This window comes from Hippopotamus amphibius, chromosome 7 (assembly GCF_030028045.1).
Source record: "Hippopotamus amphibius kiboko isolate mHipAmp2 chromosome 7, mHipAmp2.hap2, whole genome shotgun sequence".
Taxonomy (NCBI): domain Eukaryota; kingdom Metazoa; phylum Chordata; class Mammalia; order Artiodactyla; family Hippopotamidae; genus Hippopotamus; species Hippopotamus amphibius.
In genome coordinates, this window is record NC_080192.1 from 112907290 (window position 1) to 112926613 (window position 19324).

Genomic DNA, 19324 nt, shown 5'->3' on the forward strand with positions numbered 1-19324 from the left:
AGCAAGAGCAGCCCCCACCTGCCACAACTAGAGAAAGCCTGCACGCAGCAACGAAGACCCAACGCAGGCAAATAAAATAAAATAAAATAAAATAAATAAATACATCTTTAAAAAATAAATAAAAAACAAAAAAACAAAAATAAATTGTACTGTGAAACAGTCCATTAATCAGATTCTTCAGCCATGTATTCAGACCTCTAGGCCCCATTATTCATTCTGTAGGTGATTGTGAGATGTGTGTAAGCATGTATGTAATGGTCATTTGCTACTTTTTCATCTGCTCTGCATCCCTTCCTCTTGGGAAATGCCCCTCCCTCACTCTATGCAATAATAGTAGGGTTGTTATTTTCCCTGCCACGGGGTGGGCTGATTACCCAGGCCAAAGTGCACTGTTCTCCTAAACACAGCAATTGGTTCAAACTTGGCCTATCAGAGTTCTCTGGAGGAAATGATTTGGGTGTTGGGGAAAAAGCGTTATTCCTTCTGGATCACTAGCCAGGTGGATGATGAAGTTGCCAACAGCTATCTCTGCCATCAGGTAATGAGACCCAACAAAGACGAAAATATTATAGAACAATATCCACAGCCTCTATTGATACTGATCCATAGACTTCCAGACCTCATCTGATTAAAGTGGGCACCAGACTCAAAAGTCAGCAATTTATCATGTTGAGGCAGAAGATGCATGTGCCCCAGGGTGAGCAGCTGGAGTTTTTCCCCTGTGGACAGATACTCCAAAATAGCAGGAGACAGAAGAGCTCAGCTCTGCCCAGATAAGAGATAAAAGACCACATATTCCTCATTCTTGAAGTCAAGGAGACCTTCCCAACTACACACGCATGGAAAGGCTCCTTGAAGGTCAAAAAGGGAAGGGACGTTATAGTAAGTGATGCCAACCTACCCACAGGCCTCTTCGCTAGAATCCATCTTGGCTAAGAGATGCACAGGCAAACATGGGAGGATCCTGAGATATACCAAACACAGGCTCAGAACCAGGCAAAGCAAGATGATTGGCCAAAGGAAACCCAGAAGAAATGCCCCATCAAAGTGATTCAAACCAACTATAAAATAGATAGCTAGTGGGAAGTTGCTGTATAACAAAAGGAGATCAACTTGATGATGGGAGATGCCTTAGAGGGCCAGGACAGGGAGGGAGGGAGGGAGTCGCGGGAGGGAGGGGATATGGTGATATATGTATAAATACAGCTAATTCACTTTGGTGTACCTCAAAAACTGGTACAAGAGTGTAAAGCAAATATATCCCAATAAAGAGCTTAAAAAAAAAAAAGTGATTCAAACTACCATGGGGCCGCAGCTCTCTCTCTGAGCCCACCCATGTGTCTAACCAAACATACTCTTTTCCTCCTAATAAACACTTTACTTGTTTCACTACTTTCTGTCTCTACGTGGAAATTCATTTCTACACAGTTGACAGGCCAGGGCCTTGTCACTGGCCACTGTGGCTAGGATTCAGTGCTCTCACTGCCACACCCCAACCTCAATCTCCAGCAGTAAACCAAAATCCCGCTTCAAGCCACTGCAGGCCAAGGCCACCTGAGATCAATGTGACCTGGTATCAAATGATGAACTAGGTCAACAAGATTTTCTCTCAAAAATATTAATTTTAAAACATAGAAAATATCGAACAGTTAAGGTGAAGGGCCATGAGATAGCACCACAGCCCTACTGGAAAGACAGAAATGTGGGGGAGAAAACAAGGAGACATAAGCAGATGTCATGATGTCCTATAAGAGAGAGAAACTTGCTTAGATTCCTCACAGTTTTCCAGTTCTGGATGCTAACAAGATGCAAATGGTCCATTCACTTAAAACATATTTACTAAGAGCCTGCAAATGTTTAAAATACATGGCAGATTAGATTATTATAGAAAAATATTCACTTTCTCCCCTGCCCCCTTGAAGAAAAAAACATTTTTTCTCTGCCCCCTGAATCTTAGGCTTGGCTAAGTACCTTACTTTGGCCAACAGGATATTAGTAGGTGCTTAAAATGTGTTTCAGTGGTTGCGTTTGCTCTCTTATACCTCTGTCATCATCATGAGAACATGTCAGTCAACCAGTCCCAGGATTAGAGGCATCTGGGCCAAGCATGCAGCATAGAGCCACTCAGCTGACCACAGCCTATGTCAGTCAACTCCCAGATGGCTCACAAACAGAATAAATGTTCACTGCTGCATGCAACTGTGACGGTGTAGTTATTTGTTACTCAGCAATAGCTCACTGATACAATACACTGAGGATGAGGTTCTGTGGGCCACTTAAGGACTGTCCTTACTCTCAGACTTTCCACAACATGTAACCATATCTACTAAAAATCAACTATCCACATCCTGTGCAGAAGATGGAGATTAACAACATATCATATTTTCCCAGGGAGAACTCCTATTCTAAATGAGAAAGTTGGACTCTGATCAAATGATCATAAAATAATGTGACATGAAGTTCACCCAAACGGTGAGCTAAAAGTCTAACTCAGTCCAGAGGAGTCAGCAGAGGCTTCACATAAGGGGAGACTGAAACAGAGGTCTGAAGGATGAAGTCATTCACCAAGTTGAGAAAGAAAAAGACTCTAAGCATGAGGCACATGTATACCAAATCATTAAACTTTAAAGCATGTCCGGAGTTCAGCCATACCTGAAACTTATCCTTATTTCAACATAAGTGATGGTCACCTACAATTTTTACTAAGAATTACTGAAGTCATCACGATAAGATCTTATTGATCATTTTAAATCCCGAATTTACTATTTTGATAATTTAACTTTAGCTGATGTTTACTTCACCATAGAAATTTCCTATAGTAACGATCTATGAGGACACACATTTTATTATGCTGTAACACCATTTGCAACATTAATAGCAAAACCAGATCATTAATGCTCTGCAAGGGCTTTCAATGCATCAGCAAAGAACTGATCTTTGAGTTGTGTCACGACAGCACTGGAAGGCCACTGTATGAAAGGTGACAGTTGCAAACAAAGAAACCCCCAAAATACTAAACGCACAATCTCAAGTACTTCCCGGCAATAGCTGAGAAACTCTTTTCGAAATACAAGTCAGAAACGGAAAGTGTCCTGTTGAATAAAACAGTTTAGCAGGAAACCCCAAGCAGAAGCATAACACTGGGGTATAAACAGTAAACAGATTTCACTTCAAGCAGTTGGGAAAGAGCATCAGTGATACCAAGTCAGAAAAATTTCAAACCTGCACACAACTGAAATTACCAAAACAGCAGCAACTTTGAAGTGCTAAAAGATAACCGCCAGCAAACAAATCAACACAATTAGACATCGACTATCTCGCAGATCACTTCAAACTACAAGACAGTCAGGTAACTTTCTCTTGAAAGAGAGGGGGGGCGGGGCGAGGCGAGCAGCCCTCGCAACTCTCTTCGTTCTCAGCTTCACGGAAGAAACCGAAGCAACACGTGCAACGTCACAGTCCCAACACAGTCAACCACGCCGATCACCAAGAGAGGGGCCAGATTTGAGGCTAGAATCAGGCTAGGAGTTAAGAAGCAAGGAGGAAGAACCAGGGGGAGAAAGTAAAACAGAAGCAGGAAAGGAGAGCAGTATGGGCTGGGGAGCGGCGGTCCCACCAACCCTACTGGCAAGCAAGGAGAAAAGTTTCTCAGATGCGAACTACTGTCTAGAAAGGGACCTTCCAGTTCGATCTCAGTTTCCCAGGACTCCGCCTTGGCTGCCCCCTCCCTGCCCAATGGCATCCGATGCCCCCCTTTTGGTGGGACCCTTAGGTGAACCAAGGGGGCGCCTCTTAGGTGGCTCCCGGCAAAATTGTGAGGAAACTCCCCGAGCTTCCAAGGGGAGAGTAGCTGCCAGTCGCTTGCGAGGGGAGTGGCCAAAGGCAAAGGTGAGATGAGAGCTCTCCCCTACCTGCCGCAGGAGCTTCCACCGGGCGGCACCCAAGGGCGCCGAGGCTGCAGGTCCCCGAGAGGCGCCGCTGCTCGCCCGGCCTTCGCCCGCGCCGCGCTCATCCTGGCCGGCCCCGGAGTCCGTGACTCGAGACTCCATCCCGCTGGAGCCGCCTGGAGCCGAGATGCCGCGGCCACAGCTCTCCCCTGCCAGGACCTGCCTACTTTTTCCCTATCAGGACCTGTGACGCCAGGCCTCCCTCCCACCGCCCTAGCAAGCGCGCCCTCCCCGAATTCCGCATTTCCGGTAGTCTCATCTCCTTAGCAACCGGGGCCGCGCCGCTCTCGTCACTGCACCATTTTGCTGGTGGCCATCTTAAGTGAGGTCAGACCAGAAGGTGAGGGAACTGTGGCAGACCTAGTGCGACGCTGCCCCTTTTTGTTCTCCTCTCTGCTATTCCATCTAGAGTTCTTAAGACTGGCAAAGGACCAAAAGGCTTATATCTTTGAGCATTAATGAACCCAGGAGGAGAAAAATCCATTCTTGACCACAGTAAAGATGGCGGAATCTGCTTAGTGCTCGTGCCAGATGGGGGTTACGTAAACGGCGTGCTGCAAACCAGCTCCGGGCGGCTCTGGGTAGGCTGCTGTTCAGCTAGCTGCAGGACACAGACTTCGGCTGAACGCGCCTGAGGTGACAACTGTGCTCCTTCCTGAGAGCTTCGGGTGCTCCGGCCTGCCTTCACTCCTTTGCGTGTCTAGAGCCAGACTGACTTTCAATTTGCGTACGTATGGGGGGGAGGGCATGTAGACTGGGAGTCTCTTCCCTTGACCCCTTCCTCCCCCCATCCCTTAGTCCCTTGGTCCTAGCTTTTTGACCCATGTCCTTTCACTGCGTGGCACATGGTACCACTCCCTCTCACACTCGGATGCACAGGGAAAACGAATAGGTTCTCCCAGGAACACTCGTTTGTCTCCCCTACCCCATCCCTAGTCTTGCCCACTGTCTTCTCCCTGCGGGTGCAAGATGGGTGGATGGAGGCTGCCGGCATGGATGTAGTGATTTAGGGCCTTTATTTTATTTTTTCTTATTTTATTTATTGGTTTGTTTTTGCTGGTGTCGGCTGCTCATCTCCGTATCCCCACCCTCCCGTTATTTTGCTGCGACATAGAAAGGGGTTAAGAGGGGCAGGGGCGTCGTGGCGGATCCGAGCTGTGGTAAAGCTGACGCAGTATTGTACCTCTGATACCTAGGAGCATTTTGTGGAAGACTTCCACGATGACGTTCAGCAGTGTGCAACATACCTAGGTTTTCCCTGTCCTAAAAATAGTAGCCACCGTTTATTGAGTGGTTACTACGTGCCGGGCACTTTATTAAGATTTTAACATAAATTGTCTCATTCGTAGAACAACTACTCGGTAGGGTAAGTAGGGTCATTATCTTTGTGTTGCAGATGAAGAAACTAATAACAGGTGGTAAGTGCAGGAGTGAAGACCTGAACCCAGGTTTACTAAAGAGCTAAATACCTTTTTAACAGTAAAGTGCAGTTGTTGTTACGTCTAGATAGACTTATTGCTCTGCTACTTACTCTTCATGTGACCTAGGGTAGTTGCTTAAAGCTTCCCGAGCCACAGTTTGCTCACCTGTAAGGTCAACATCGTAATAGCTACTCCATCAGGTCCCTATGAAGTTCAAATTAGATGAAGTATGTAAAATCATCTGGCACGTAGCAAACACTCAATAAATATAATCCTTTCTCCTCTACCTTTATTAAGTAATTGGACTTTTCCAGTTTATCCTCTGCGTACAGACCAAAGATAAGGTCTGAATTATGTGAAATCAAAGCTGTTTTGCCTTTAAAAGCCCTCAGAGTTCCTGAGGTGCCTCCTATTAAGTCTGTGTACTTATTTGCAAATTTTTATTTTACTTTTTTGTTTTGTTTTTTTAGTTTGCCCATGTGTGTACCAGAATCAGTGCTGCATAGTTTGAGCCTAATAGGATTGACTTTATAAATGAGACATTTAAGTCACATCTGCCGAGAAGCATGATTTGAATGAAACTTGTACAAGTTTTCAGATACTTTTAATCTGTTACCTGCTGTCTGCAGTTACTCGTAACCTGAGGGGTACACGGCCCCAAAGGGGAGGGGTAAGAACTGCAGATCTTAGATGCTCTGAGAACCCACTACTATGTAATCGTTCCTATGAAAATCATTCATGTGCTGGCAGCCCCAAAGGGAGTATAAATCAGGGACTTTGATATCATGCAGCAGAAGAGCAAATTATTTCTACAAGCTTTGAAGTATAGTATTCCTCACCTTGGGAAATGCATGCAGAAACAGCATTTGAATCACTGTAACTTCGCTGATCGTTATTACAATAGAATAAAATTGAAAAAATATCACCTAACCAAGTGTCTGCAGAATAAACCCAGGATATCAGAGTTAGCAAGAAACATCCCAAGTCGGAACTTCTCATGTAAGGTATGGACTGTTTAAGTTAACCTATGTGTAGGCCTTTAAGATTAATGTTAGTTTAAAAATAAACTACTTTAAAAATAAACTACTTCAGTTACTACTTTTCTCAGGAATTCTGGTTTGATTTTTTTTAATGTTCAGGCTCGATTGTCTGTAGTCATGTATAAGTATGAAAGAATATATACATATATGTTTATAGAGCTCTAATGTAATATATAATAGACTTATAAAAAATGATTCACCTCAGGAATTCCTTATTGTACCTACCAGTGCAATTCAAAGTATAATTCAGCTTTCTAAAATTCCTAAACTATCATAATAGCTGTTAATAAAATCTAATAATATGCTGAATCCCAAATTAGTAAACTTCAGTAAAGCCCATGTAATTGTGTTACTTCTCTGTTAAAAAAAAAAAGTGAAAACAGGATTTGCATTTTTTACCGCTTGTGTCCTTCAGAAAGATGCTTTCAGACCATTGTACTCTGGTCAAACTCCAAGCTGTGGGCATGACCTCAACCTCGAGGACCTACTGCCCTTGTATGTAGAATGACCACATATCCTGAGTTGACTCCAACAGTCCCAGTCTATACCTGTTGTCCCTATGTGATTATTAATAGTGTCCCCTTTCCTCTCAGAAGTGTCTTGGTTAGGGTGGTAAATTATGTGCACATCCTAATTCTTTGAGACTGAGGTACTTATGCTGCTCTTTGACACACCTCCCCTGCCTCATACTTGCTATGTTCCTTAGCTTCCTTAAATTACGTTTAGGAGTGATATTCTTGCAATATTTTAGCATGTTTTGTTATTTTAATATTTTAATATCTGATTTTAATTGTTTTGTTACATACTAATATTTTTAGCCTGTTTTGACTTATTTTTTATTGTAGTAAAATATATACAACAAAATTTTCCACTTTAACCATTTTTAAGTGTATAACTCAGTGGCATTAATTACATCACAATGTTATACAGCTGTTACCACTATCTCCAAAACCCTGGTGTCACCTGAAAAAAATGCACCCATTAAGCAATAACTCCCCATTCCTGTCTTTATTGAATGCCTGGAAACCTTTAATATACTCTGTCTCTATGAATTTGTCTATTCTAGATAATTTAAATAAGTGGAATTATATTTATCCTTTTGTGTTTAGCTTATTTCGCTTAGCATAATGTTTTCAAGGCTCATTCATATTGTAGCATATATGGGAACTTTGTTCCTTTTAGTAGCTGAATAATATTCCATTATATGAATATACCACATTTTATTTATCAATTCATCTGTTGATACACACTTGAGCAGCTTCTTCTGTTTATAAAAATGGTATTTTTAATATTTTACTCAATTTTTCTGGTTTTTAATTTTTGCTCTTTTTGTAGCTCATACTTATTTGTTATGAGAAGTTTGGGGGGAGTTTTGTCGTTTGCTTTCAACTTTTTATCTGTTAGTCCTAGACTTTTACTCTTTACAGTTCATTCATTCAAATTTTTCTTTTTATAGCATCTTAGTTTCTTTACTATAGCACTTTCTTTACTCACTCAAAATTTTTATGTCTTTTGTTTCATTTTTATCCTTTGTGTGTGTGTATTTGCACATGTGTCCTACTTTAGAAAGATAAACTTTCAAATTTTACTTATTGGTCACATTTTAGACATTTAGATCTTTTTACTTTGCATTGTGTTTAGAACATTTTGTCATGTTATACTTTTATCTTAAGTCTTAGTTTATAAATAGTAGTCAGGAATTACCATCAGAGTGACAGCTGTGAGATTAGCTCACACTCTGTGCAGGAGTTTGTCTATTTTTTCCCTCCATTTGTCCCTGAAGCAACTTTTCAGTTCTCTTTCATAGAATCTTATCACCTGGAAGCTTTAACCTGATTCAGTGACTCCATGAAAAGGAGCTCTTTTAGTAATTCTTTCACCTGGTAGTGGTCCTGCTTTCACATGTCATGTATCAACCATTCCTTCTGGTCTGATCTAGAAGCTCTGGTCTCTGTCCTTTATGATCACTGGGATCTGGGGAAGCTGTGAAGAGACCTGTAGGCAAGAATGCACATTTACGTAAACATCCACACAGTTCCAACTTTGTACACCGTAATGGGAACAACAAAGTAGAAAAAGTAATTAGTGCCTGTAGGCAAATTAAAATATATTTACTTAAGGACTTATAAGTTAACTAAAGAGTAAGAGAAGGCAGCCTGTGTAATATTGTAGAAATGCCAGAAAATAAGAGATCTAGCCATGACTGGTGTGTCTGTGAACTAGTCAAGACTCTAATCTTTCTGACTGGAAATAAAGGGGGGAGTTTCAGCTTGGTGTTCTCTCCAAAAGTCCTCCAAATGCTAAAATTTCATGATTTTATATCTCTACCTTGTTACCAACAAATTATCATTTATACGTTTGGGACTTCTAGTACCAACTCCTGCATTCTGGCTGTGTATCAGAAATCCTGGGGAACTTTTTAGAAATGCAAATTCCTAGATCTCACCCCACATCTGCTGGATCAGAATCTCTTAATGACTGAGGCCTAGGGATCTCTTTTTTTGTTTTAAGTTCCTCAATTCTGAAATTCCCAGCCTGCCAGTGATAGTGGACCTGCATTTAGGAACTAGGCACATTTGTGACCAAATTTGACCTAAACTTCATTGAATTCATTCAGTTCTGAAGTTCTTACTGGCAGGTACCTTGACTTTCTATTTTACATTAGCCAGATGGCAAGATGAACTTATCCCATTACACTTATGCACCAGCTAGTAATATTCAAAGACTAGCATCAATCCAGATGCCACATTTCTTTATCTTTCATCTCATCCTATTCTGCTCTGCCAACAAAAATAGTTCCTGAAACCTTTGATCATAATAATTTGAATGAGATACAAAAAGAAAACCAAATAAGGAAAAAAAAAAAATGGTTAGACATTTGTCCATTGACTCTCTACAATATAGATAAGCAATTCTTATAGTAGTCTCTTAGATAAGTTGAAAGATACCTCCTTCACTGGCACTAGTGATCTGTGATTTGTGGGAATCACTGGTTTTGACAGGTTTCAAAACATCATCAGGAAAGAAAGCCAGAAAGAAAAGAAAAATTGTAATCTCACAATAGGTTTTTTGTTGTTTTGTTTTTTGGGTTTTTTTGGTAATAGTTCGTGGAGTGGGACTGCATTGTAGGTACTACTACTTTTTTTTATATATAAATTTTTTTTTAATATATTTATCTTGGCTACGCCGGGCCTCAGTTGTGGCACACAGGATCTTTGTCGTGGCATGAAGACTCTTAGTTGCGGCATGCGGACTTCTTAGTTGCGGCATGCCTGCAGGATCTAGTTCCCCGACCAGGGATCAAACCCAGGCTGCCTGCATGGGGAGCACAGAGTCTTACCCACTGGGCCATCAGGGAAGTCCCTAGGTGCCACTTAATTATTGGGTTTTTTTTCAATTCTATTTACTATTTAACCTGCTGGAGTATGGCTCCCATCCCCCATTAAAATTTTTTGTCATTGTCACCAAAGATGTAACTTATTTCAACCCAGTAGGTACTTCCCTTTCCTCCTCTTTGAGATGCTCTCAGCAGATTTGACGTGCTTGACCATTCCCTCCTTGAAACATTCTTTTGGCCTCTTGACTCCACATTTTCCTACTTTTCTTCCTGCTTTACAAACAAACTCTTCTCAATCTCCTTTTCTAACTTCCTCCATATGAATTCTCAACTTTGGAGTTTATCAGGGCTTGCTCCTGGTGCTTTTTTCTCTCTTTAATTTCTTCTTAAATAATTTTATCCATTCCCATGGCTTAGTACCATAGCAGTTATTACCTTCATCCCAGACTCACCTCTGTGCTGCACAGAATTAACCTCCAGTTGGACAGCTTACTGACTTCTCCAACTGTCTGCAGCTGAACTTCAGCTCTCCCAGCCGTGACTCAGCTCTTCTTTATCTCACTGCTCCGTACTCAGTTATTCAAGCCAGAGCATGGAGAAACATATGTTATTCCTCCTGTTCCTTTACCCTGCCATCACACCCATTAGCAGTGTATACCAAACTAGCTTCGTGATTTTTACCTATCACCATACCACCTAGGCTATTATTTACTTAACTATTTTAGTGTAACCAACTTGTCTCATCTTAACGAATAATAGTAAGTCACCAGTCTGATGTGCTAGCTATATTCTTTCTAATTAAATATTTATATACCCCAAATCATGTATACCATCATTTCTGACATGCTTTCAGAAACACATTGCATTAACATCCAAAATATATGGTGAATCTGTCCATATTTCTCCATCTATACCACCATCGCTCAGTTATCTTTCACCTAGACCACTGGTGAAGCCACCTAAGTAGGTTCCTTGCTTGCCTTCACTTCTAACACATTTTCATACAATTGGAAGAGTGATCTTAAAATATAAATTAAGTCAGGTCACTCTGTAGCCCTTCCAGAAGTTCGTAACACATAAACATAAATTCCATTTTCCTAATCATGTTCCCCAAGGCCCTGCAAGATCTAGCCTCAATCTCATTTCTTGCCACTTTGCCCACATTCACTTTGGTCAAGCTACAATGGTCATTTCCTGAATCAAAGAACAGAACTCTTTCCCATCATCTCAGGGCCTTTACATACTAATTCCTAATCCCATTCATGCCTGTATGTCTAGTTCCTTCTTCTATTTTAGGTCTTGATTAAATGTTACCTTCTGAGGTAACATTTAGCTGTCTTCCCAGCTAAAATGTAAACCGCATGAGGGTAGGGTCCATGTCTGTCAGTTCAATATTGCTTCCCTATTGTCTGAGACAGTGCATAACATAGTAATAAATACTGTTGAGTGAATGACTGTCACCATAAATAGGGGCCTACATCCGTTTTATAGAATGCCATTCAGTGGGTTGCAGTACAATTCTTGAACCTAAGTCCCCAAATAAAGGATTGAGCTAGACAAAATAGAAAGGACTGAGAGTGTAGTTAAGGTACAGGCAGAGGGAGCAACATGTGTAAGAGCCCCACATCAAGAGAGGGCAGTCCCTACAAGTACTGTATCCAAAATGGTCAAAGATGAACCAAAAGAAGTAAGCAGGAGCCAGATCATGTATAGGCAGTTGTGTAAATCTTGGGAGAAATTTGAACTGCATCCTAAAAGCAATAGAAAGTCATTGAAAAATGTAGATTCAATCAGATTTGCATTTTTAGAGGAATCACTCTGGGACTTCCCTGGTGGCACAGTGGTTAAGAATCCGCCTGCCAACACAGGACACAGGTTCCATCCCTGGGCCAGGAAGATCCTACATGCCACGGAACAGCTAAGCCTGTGCGCCACAACTGCTGAGCCCACGTGCCTAGAGCTCATGCTGTGCAACAAGAGAAGCTATCGTACTGAGAAGCCCATGCACCACAACAAAGAGTGGCCCCCACTCGCTGCAACTAGAGAAAGCCCATGCACAGCGATGAAGACCCAGCGCAGCCAATAAATAAATCTTTTAAAAAAAAGAATCATTCTGACAGAATTGCAGAAAACAAAAGTAGAAAGCCTTGTCAGTAAGGTGAATGAAGATGAGAGCCTAAACTAAGGATGTAGCCAGAAAAATAGAGAAAAGTGTAAGATTTGAGGGAGAATTGAAGAGATAGAAGCAAACTTTGCAGTTACAGAGTGATTGCATTTTACTTGGGGCATTTTAGTACAGTAATAGAGAATATAGAGTGATAATCCCTGATCTGTTTGGATTCTAAAATCCAAAAGTCCCTTGCAAAAGTATTGAAAAAAATTTTTTTTTTTTTTTTTTTTTTTCGGCAAAACCTGACCTAGACTGACACAAAGCTCCCCTGATCTTTATTTATCCCACTTAGTAGAGTTCTCTGACCAGGGACTGACTGTAGGCCACGGGAGCAGAAGCGCCAAGTCCTAACCACTGAACCACCAGGAAATTCCCCCCAATTTTTTATTGTATTTGATTACAGGGTGATAATCCCCCTTACTGGAATAGACATCATGTTAACTTTTCAAAATCACAACATTTGAAAACACATCTGGATCATCTTTATGTTTCGAATGGACTTATTTCACAATCACATGTATAGCCTTACTGTTACTCAAATGTTAAGGATGAGGAAGGAGGAGTAAATGTAACTCACTACTGAGGTGGAGGTTTTACTAGGCAGATGGACGTACGAGTCTGGAAATTGGGAAGAGTGGTCCATGGTAGTGGTTGAAGCCATAAAAGCCATGACTATATTTACCTCTGTTTATTATTATTATATAATTATTATTATTTAAATTTTTTTGCTCTTTCCATTAAATTGGGAAGTCCCTGAAGACAAGAATTTTACAGTATACATCTTTATATGCCTAACATGTAGTATTAATGACTACCGCATAGTAGATAAGCAATAAATGTTTGTGGATGAGTTAATAGTTGAATGAATGATTTTTTTTTTCTTTTCATGTAACCATAAATTTTATTGCTTGAACAAAGACCATAGAAATCATCTAGTCTGAGCTTTCTTTAGATCTTTCATCTATTTTGAATTCACTTTTTTGTATGTCCTGTGAGGGGTCAAAGTTTGACTTCATTCTTTTGCTTGTGAATATCCACTTAGCCCAGCATCATTTGTTGAAAAGACTGTTCTTTTCCCATTGAATTTTCTTAGCACCCTTATCAAAAATCTATTGACCATAAATGTAAGGGTTTATCTCTGGAGTCTCAGTTCTATCTTGTTGATCTGTATATCTGTCCTTAGGCCAGTACCACACTCTCTAGATTGCCGTAGCATTCTAGTAAGTTCCAAAATCAGGAAATATGTGAGTTCTTTCTCTACAAATGAAAAAACTAAAGTCACTGAGCCCAAGATAAAATTAAAAAATAAATGAGTCACTACCAAACCTCCAGTAACGTGATTCACATTACCTTTCTTTTTAATATCTTTTATTATAAATCACTACAAATATATACAAAGAGAGAGAATACCATAGTAAATACACATGTACACACTACTCAATGTGACTTTTTTCTTATTTTTTCTTCTAACTTTTTATTTGTTTATTTTTTACAATAAACTGCATATATTTAGAGTGTACAATTTGGTATCCCAGTCTCCCTGTTTGTTCCCAGACCTACCCTCCCTGCTTTCCCCTTTGGTGTCCATATGTTTGTTCTCTACATCTGTGTCTCTATTTCTGCCCTGCAAACCGGTTGATTTGTACCATTTTTCTATAGTCCACATATATGTGTTAATATACGATATTTGTTTTTCTCTTTCTGACTCACTTCACTCTGTATGACAGTCTCTAGGTCCATCCATGTCTCTACAAATGTCCCAGTTTCCTTGCTTTTTACAGCTGAGTAATATTCCATTGTATATATGTACCACATCTTCTTTATCCATTCATCTGTTGATGGACATTTAGGTTGCTTCCATGTCCTGGCTATTGTAAATAGTGCCGCCATGAACACTGGAGTGCATGTGTCTTTTTGAATTATGGTGTTCTCTGGGTATATGCCCAGTAGTGGGATTGCTGGGTCATATGGTAGTTCTATTTTTAGTTTTGCAAGGAATCTCCATACTGTTCTCCATAGTGGCTGTATCAGTTTACATTCCCACCAGCAATGCAAGAGCACTCCTTTTTCTCCACACCCTCTCCAGCATTTACTGTTTGTAGATTTTTCTGATGATGCCCATTCTAACCGGTGTGAGGTGATACCTCATTGTCGTTTTGATTTGCATTTCTCTAATAATTAGTGATGTTGAGCAGTTTTTCATGTGCCTCTTGGCCATCCATATGTCTTCTTTGGAGAAATGCCTATTTAGGTCTTCTGCCCATTTTTTGATTGGATTGTTTATTTTTTTGATAATTGAGCTGGATGAACTGTTTATATATTTTGGATATTAATCCTTTGTCTGTTGATTCATTTGCAAATATTTTTTCCCATTCCGAGGGTTGTCTTTTCGTCTTGCTTATAGTTTCCTTTGCTGTGCAGAAACTTTGAAGTTTCATTAGGTCCCACTTATTTATTTTTGTTTTTATTTCCATTTTTCTAGGGGTGGATTAAAAAAGATCTTGCTGTTATTTACGTCAAAGAGTGTTCTTCCTATGTTTTCCTCCAGGGGTTTTATAGTGTTTGGCCTTACATTTAGGTCTTTAATCCATTTTGAGTTTATTTTTGTGTATGGTGTTAGGAAGTGTTCTAATTTCATTCTTTTCCATGTAGCTGTCCAGTTTTCCCAGCACTACTTATTGAAGAGGCTGCCTTTTCTCCATTGTATATCCTTGTCTCCTTTGTCATAGATTAGTTGACTATAGTTTATCTCTGGGCTTTCTATCCTGTTCCATTGATCTATATTTCTGTTTTTGTGCTAGTACCATACTATCTTGATCACTGTAGCCTTATAGTATAGCCTGACGTCAGGAAGCCTGATTCCCCCAACTCCGTCTTTCTTTCTCAAGATTGCTTTGGCTATTCGGGGTCTATTGTGTTTCCATACAAATCGTAAAATTTCTTGTTCTAGTTCTGTGAAAAATGCCATTGGTAATTTGATAGGGATTGCATTGAATCTGTAAACTGCTTTCGGTAGTATAGTCATTTTCACAATGTTGATTCTTCCAATCCAAGAACATGGTATGTCCCTCCATCTGTTTGTGTCATCTTTGATTTCTTTCATTAGTGTCTTATAGTTTTCTGAGTACAGGTCTTTTACCTCCTTGGTGAGGTTTATTCCTAGGTGTTTTATTCTTTTTGTTGCAATGGTGAATGGGATTGTTTCCTTAATTTCTCTTTCTGCTCTTTCATTGTTGGTGTATAGAAATGCAAGAGATTTCTGTGTGTTAATTTTGTATCCTGCCGCTTTACCAAATTCATTGATTAGCTCAAGTAGTTTTCTGGTGGCATCTTTAGGATTTTCTATGTATAGTATCATGTCATCTGCAAACAGTGACAGTTTTACTTCTTTTCCAATCTGGATTCCTTTTATTTCTTTTTCTTCTCTGATTGCTGTGGCAAGGACTTCCAAAACTACGTTGAATAGTAGTGGCAAGAGTGGACATCCTTGTCTTGTTCCTGATCTTAGAGGGAATGCTTGCAGTTTTTCACCATTGAGAATGATGTTTGCTGTGGGTTTGTCGTATATGGCCTTTATTATGTTGAGGTAGGTTCCCTCTATGCCCACCTTCTGGAGAGTTTTTATCATAAATGGGTGTTGAATTTTGTCAAAACCTTTTTCTGCATCTATGGACATGATTATATGGTTTTTATCCTTCAATTTGTTACCATGGTGTATCACTGATTGATATGTGTATATTGAAGAATCCTTGCATTCCAGGGATAAACCCCACTTGATCATAGTGTTTGATCCTTTGAATGTGTTGTTGGATTCTGTTGGCTAGTATTTTGTTGAGGATTTTTGCATCTAAATTCATCAGTGATACTGGTCTGTAGTTTTATTTTTTTTGTAGTATCTTTGTCTGGTTTTGTTATCAGGGTGATGGTAGCTTCATAAAATGAGTTTGGGATTGTTCTTTCCTCTGCAATTTTTTGGAAGAGTTTGAGAAGGATGGGTGTTAGCTCTTCTCTAAATGTCTGATAAAATTCACCTGTGAATCCATGTGGTCCTGGACTTTTATTTGTTGGGAGATTTTTAATCACGGCTTCAATTTCATTACTCGAGATTGGTCTGTTCATATTTTCTATTTCTTCCTGATTCAGTCTTAGAAGGTTATACTTTTCTAAGAATCTATCCATTTCATCCAGGTTGTCCATTTTATTGGCATATAGTTGCTTGTAGTAATCTCTTATGGTGCTTTTTATTTCTGCAGTGTCCGTTGTAACTTCTCCTGTTTCCTTTCTAATTTTATTGATTTGATTCCTCTCCCTCTTTTTCTTGATGAGTCTTGCTAGAGGATTATTGATTTTATTTATCTTCTCAAAGAACCAGCTTTTAGTTTTGTTGAGTTTTGCTATTGTTTTCTTTGTCTCTATTTCATTTATTTCTTCTCTGATCTTTATGATTTCTCTCCGTCTACTAACTTGGGATTTTGTTTGCTCTTCTTTCTCTAGTTTCTTTAGGGGTAAGGTTAGATTCTTTATTTGGGATGTTTCTTGTTTCTTGAGGTGGGATTATATCGCTATAAACTTGCCTCTTAGAACTGCCTTTGCTGCATCCCATAGGTTTTGGATCGTTGTGTTTTCATTGTCATTTGTCTCTAGATATTTTTTGATTTCCTCTTTGATTTCTTCAGTGATCTCTTGGTTATTTAGTAGTATATTCTTTAGCCTCCATGTGTTTGTGTTTTTTACAGTTTTTTTCCTGTAATTGATTTCTAATCTCATAGCATTGTGGTCAGAAAAGATGCTTGATACAGTTTCAATTTTCTTGAACTTACCAAGGCTTGATTTATGACCCAAAATGTGATCTATCCTGGAGAATGTCCCATGTGCACTTGAGGAGAATGTCCCATGTGCACTTGAGAAGAATGTGTAATCTGCTGTTTTTGGATATAATGTCCTATAGATATCTACTAAATCCAGCTGATTTATTGTGTCATTTAAAGCTTGTGTTTCCTTATTAATTTTCTGTCTGGATGATCTGTCCATTGGTGTAAGTGGGGTGTTAAAGTCCCCCACTATGATTGTGTTCCTGTCGATTTCCTCTTTCATAGTTGTTAGCATTTGCCTTATGTATTGAGGTGCTCCTATATTGGGTGCATATATATTTATAATTGTTATCTCTTCTTGGATTGATCCCTCAATCTTTATGTAGTGTCCTTTCTTGTCTCTTGTAACATTTTTTATTTTAAAGTCTATTTTATCTGATATGAGTATCACTATTACAGCTTTCTTTTGATTTCCATTTGCATGGAATATCTTTTTCCATCCCCTCACTTTCAGTCTGTACATGTCCCTAGGTCTGAAGTGGGTCTCTTGTAGACAGCATATATATGGGTCTTGTTTTTGTATGCATTCAGCCAGTCTGTGTCTTTTGGTTGGGGCATTTAGTCCATTTACATTCAAGGTGATTATCGATATGTATGTTCCTAGTACCATTTTCTTAATTGTTTTGTTTTTGTTTTTGTAGGTCCTTTTCTTCTCTTATGTTTCCCGCTTAGAGAAGTTCTTTTGGCATTTGGTGTAAGGCTTGGTTGGTGGTGCTGAATTCTCTTAGCTGTTGCTTGTCTGTAAAGGTTTTGATTTCTCCGTCAAATCTGAATGAGATCCTTGCTGGGTAGAGTACTCTTGGTTGTAGGTTCTTCCCTTTCATCACTTTAAATATATCATGCCACTGCCTTCTGGCTTGTAGAGTTTCTGCTGAGAAATCAGCTGTTAATCTGATGGGAGTTCCCTTGTATGTTATTTGTCATTTTTCCCTTGTTGCTTTTAATAACTTTTTTCTGTCTTTAATTTTTGTCAATTTGACTACCATATGTCTTGGCATGTTTCTCCTTGGGTTTATCCTGCCTGGGACTCTCTGCACTTCCTGGACTTGGGTAGCTATTTCCTTTCCCATGTGAGGGAAGTTTTCAACTCAAATCTCTTCCAATATTTTCTCAGGTCCTTTCTCTCTCTCTTCTCCTTCTGAGACCCCTATAATGCAAATGTTGGTGCATTTAACATTGTCCCAGAGGTCTCTTAGACTGTCTTCAGTTCTTTTCATTCTTTTCTCTTTATTCTTTTCTGCATCAGTGATTATCACCATTCTGTCTTCCAGGTCACTTATTCGTCCTTCTGCCTCAGTTAATCTGCTATTGGTTCCTTCTAGTGTATTTTTCATTTCAGTTCTTGTGTTGCATATCTCTGTTTGTTTGCTCTTTAATTCTTCTAGGTCTTTGGTACACTTTTCTTGCAACTTTTCGATCTTTGTGTCCAGTCTTTTTTTCAAAGTCCTGGATCATCTTCACCATCTTATTCTGAATTCTTTTTCCAGAAGAGTGCCTATCTCCTCTTCATTTAGTTGTTTTTCTGGTGTTTTGTCCTGTCCCTTCATCTGGTACAAAGTCTTTTGCCTTTTCATTTTCTCTGTCGTTCTGTGGCTGTGATTTTCCGTTCCACAGGATGAAATAGTGCTGATACTGCTTGATACTGCTGTCTGCCCTCTTGTGGAGGAAGCTGTCTAGGAGGCTTGTGGGTGCTTCCTGATGGGAGGGACTGATGGTGGGTTGGGCTGGGTGGGTGGAGCTCAGTAAAACTTTAATCTGATTTGGTGGGTGGAGCTCAGTGATACTTTAATCTGTTTGTCTGCCAATGAGTGGGGCTGTGTTCCCACCCTGGTGGTCATTTGGCCTGAGGCGATCCAGCCCTGGAGCTTACAGGCTCTTTGGTGGAGCTAATGGTGGACTCTGGAAGAGTTCACACCAATGAGCACTTCTCAGAACCCCTGCTGCCAGTGCGCCTGTCTCCTAGGTGAGCCACAGCTGCCCCCCACCTCTGCAGGCAACCCTCCAGCATCAGCAGGTAGGTCTGGTTCAGTCTCCTATGGGGTCACTGCTCCTTCCCCCTGGGTCCTGGTGAGCACACTTTTTTGTGTGCCCTCCAAGAGTGGAGTCTCTGTTTCCCCCAGTCCTGTGGAGGTCCTGCAATCAAATCCCGCTGGCTTTCAAAGTCTGATTCTCTGGGGATTCCTCCTCCCGTTGCTGGACTGCCAGGTTAGGAAGGCTGATGTGGGGCCCAGAACCCTCAGGACTTCTGTGGTATAACTGTTCTCCAGTTTGTGAGTCACCCACCCAGCATTTATGGGATTTGATTTTAACACAGTTGCACCCCTCCTACCATCTCATTGCGACTTCTCCTTTGTCTCTGGATGTGGGGTGGTTTTTTTTTGGTGAGTTCCAGTGTCTTTCTGTCAATGGTTGTTCAGCAGTTAGTTGTAATTCCAGTGCTCTTGCAAGAGGGAGTGAGCGCACGTCCTCCTACTCCGCCATCTTGATTCTTCTCATGTGACTTTTTTCTTAACCAAAAAAGTTACAGATGTATTTGAA

The 19324-nt window shown here is 40.2% G+C and overlaps 2 protein-coding genes across 5 annotated transcripts in view; one reads left to right on the plus strand and one right to left on the minus strand.

Moving 5' to 3' along the window:
* Positions 1-4140, minus strand: part of CAMKMT (calmodulin-lysine N-methyltransferase) — a 403439-nt gene extending 399299 nt beyond the window's left edge. For both annotated transcript variants that reach the window (XM_057743477.1, XM_057743475.1), the window contains exon 1: positions 3912-4140. In XM_057743477.1, coding sequence (XP_057599460.1) covers positions 3912-4049 — 138 coding nt within the window. In that variant the 5' untranslated portion in view covers positions 4050-4140. The remainder of the gene's footprint in view (positions 1-3911) is intronic.
* PREPL (prolyl endopeptidase like) overlaps positions 4079-19324 on the plus strand; it is a 57621-nt gene continuing 42375 nt past the window's right edge. Inside the window, exons 1-2 of one of the 3 annotated variants that reach the window (XM_057743471.1) lie at positions 4079-4674; positions 5839-6372. In XM_057743471.1, coding sequence (XP_057599454.1) covers positions 6154-6372 — 219 coding nt within the window. In that variant the 5' untranslated portion in view covers positions 4079-4674; positions 5839-6153. The remainder of the gene's footprint in view (positions 4675-5838; positions 6373-19324) is intronic. The other 2 variants (XM_057743473.1, XM_057743472.1) reach the window with 2 other exon arrangements.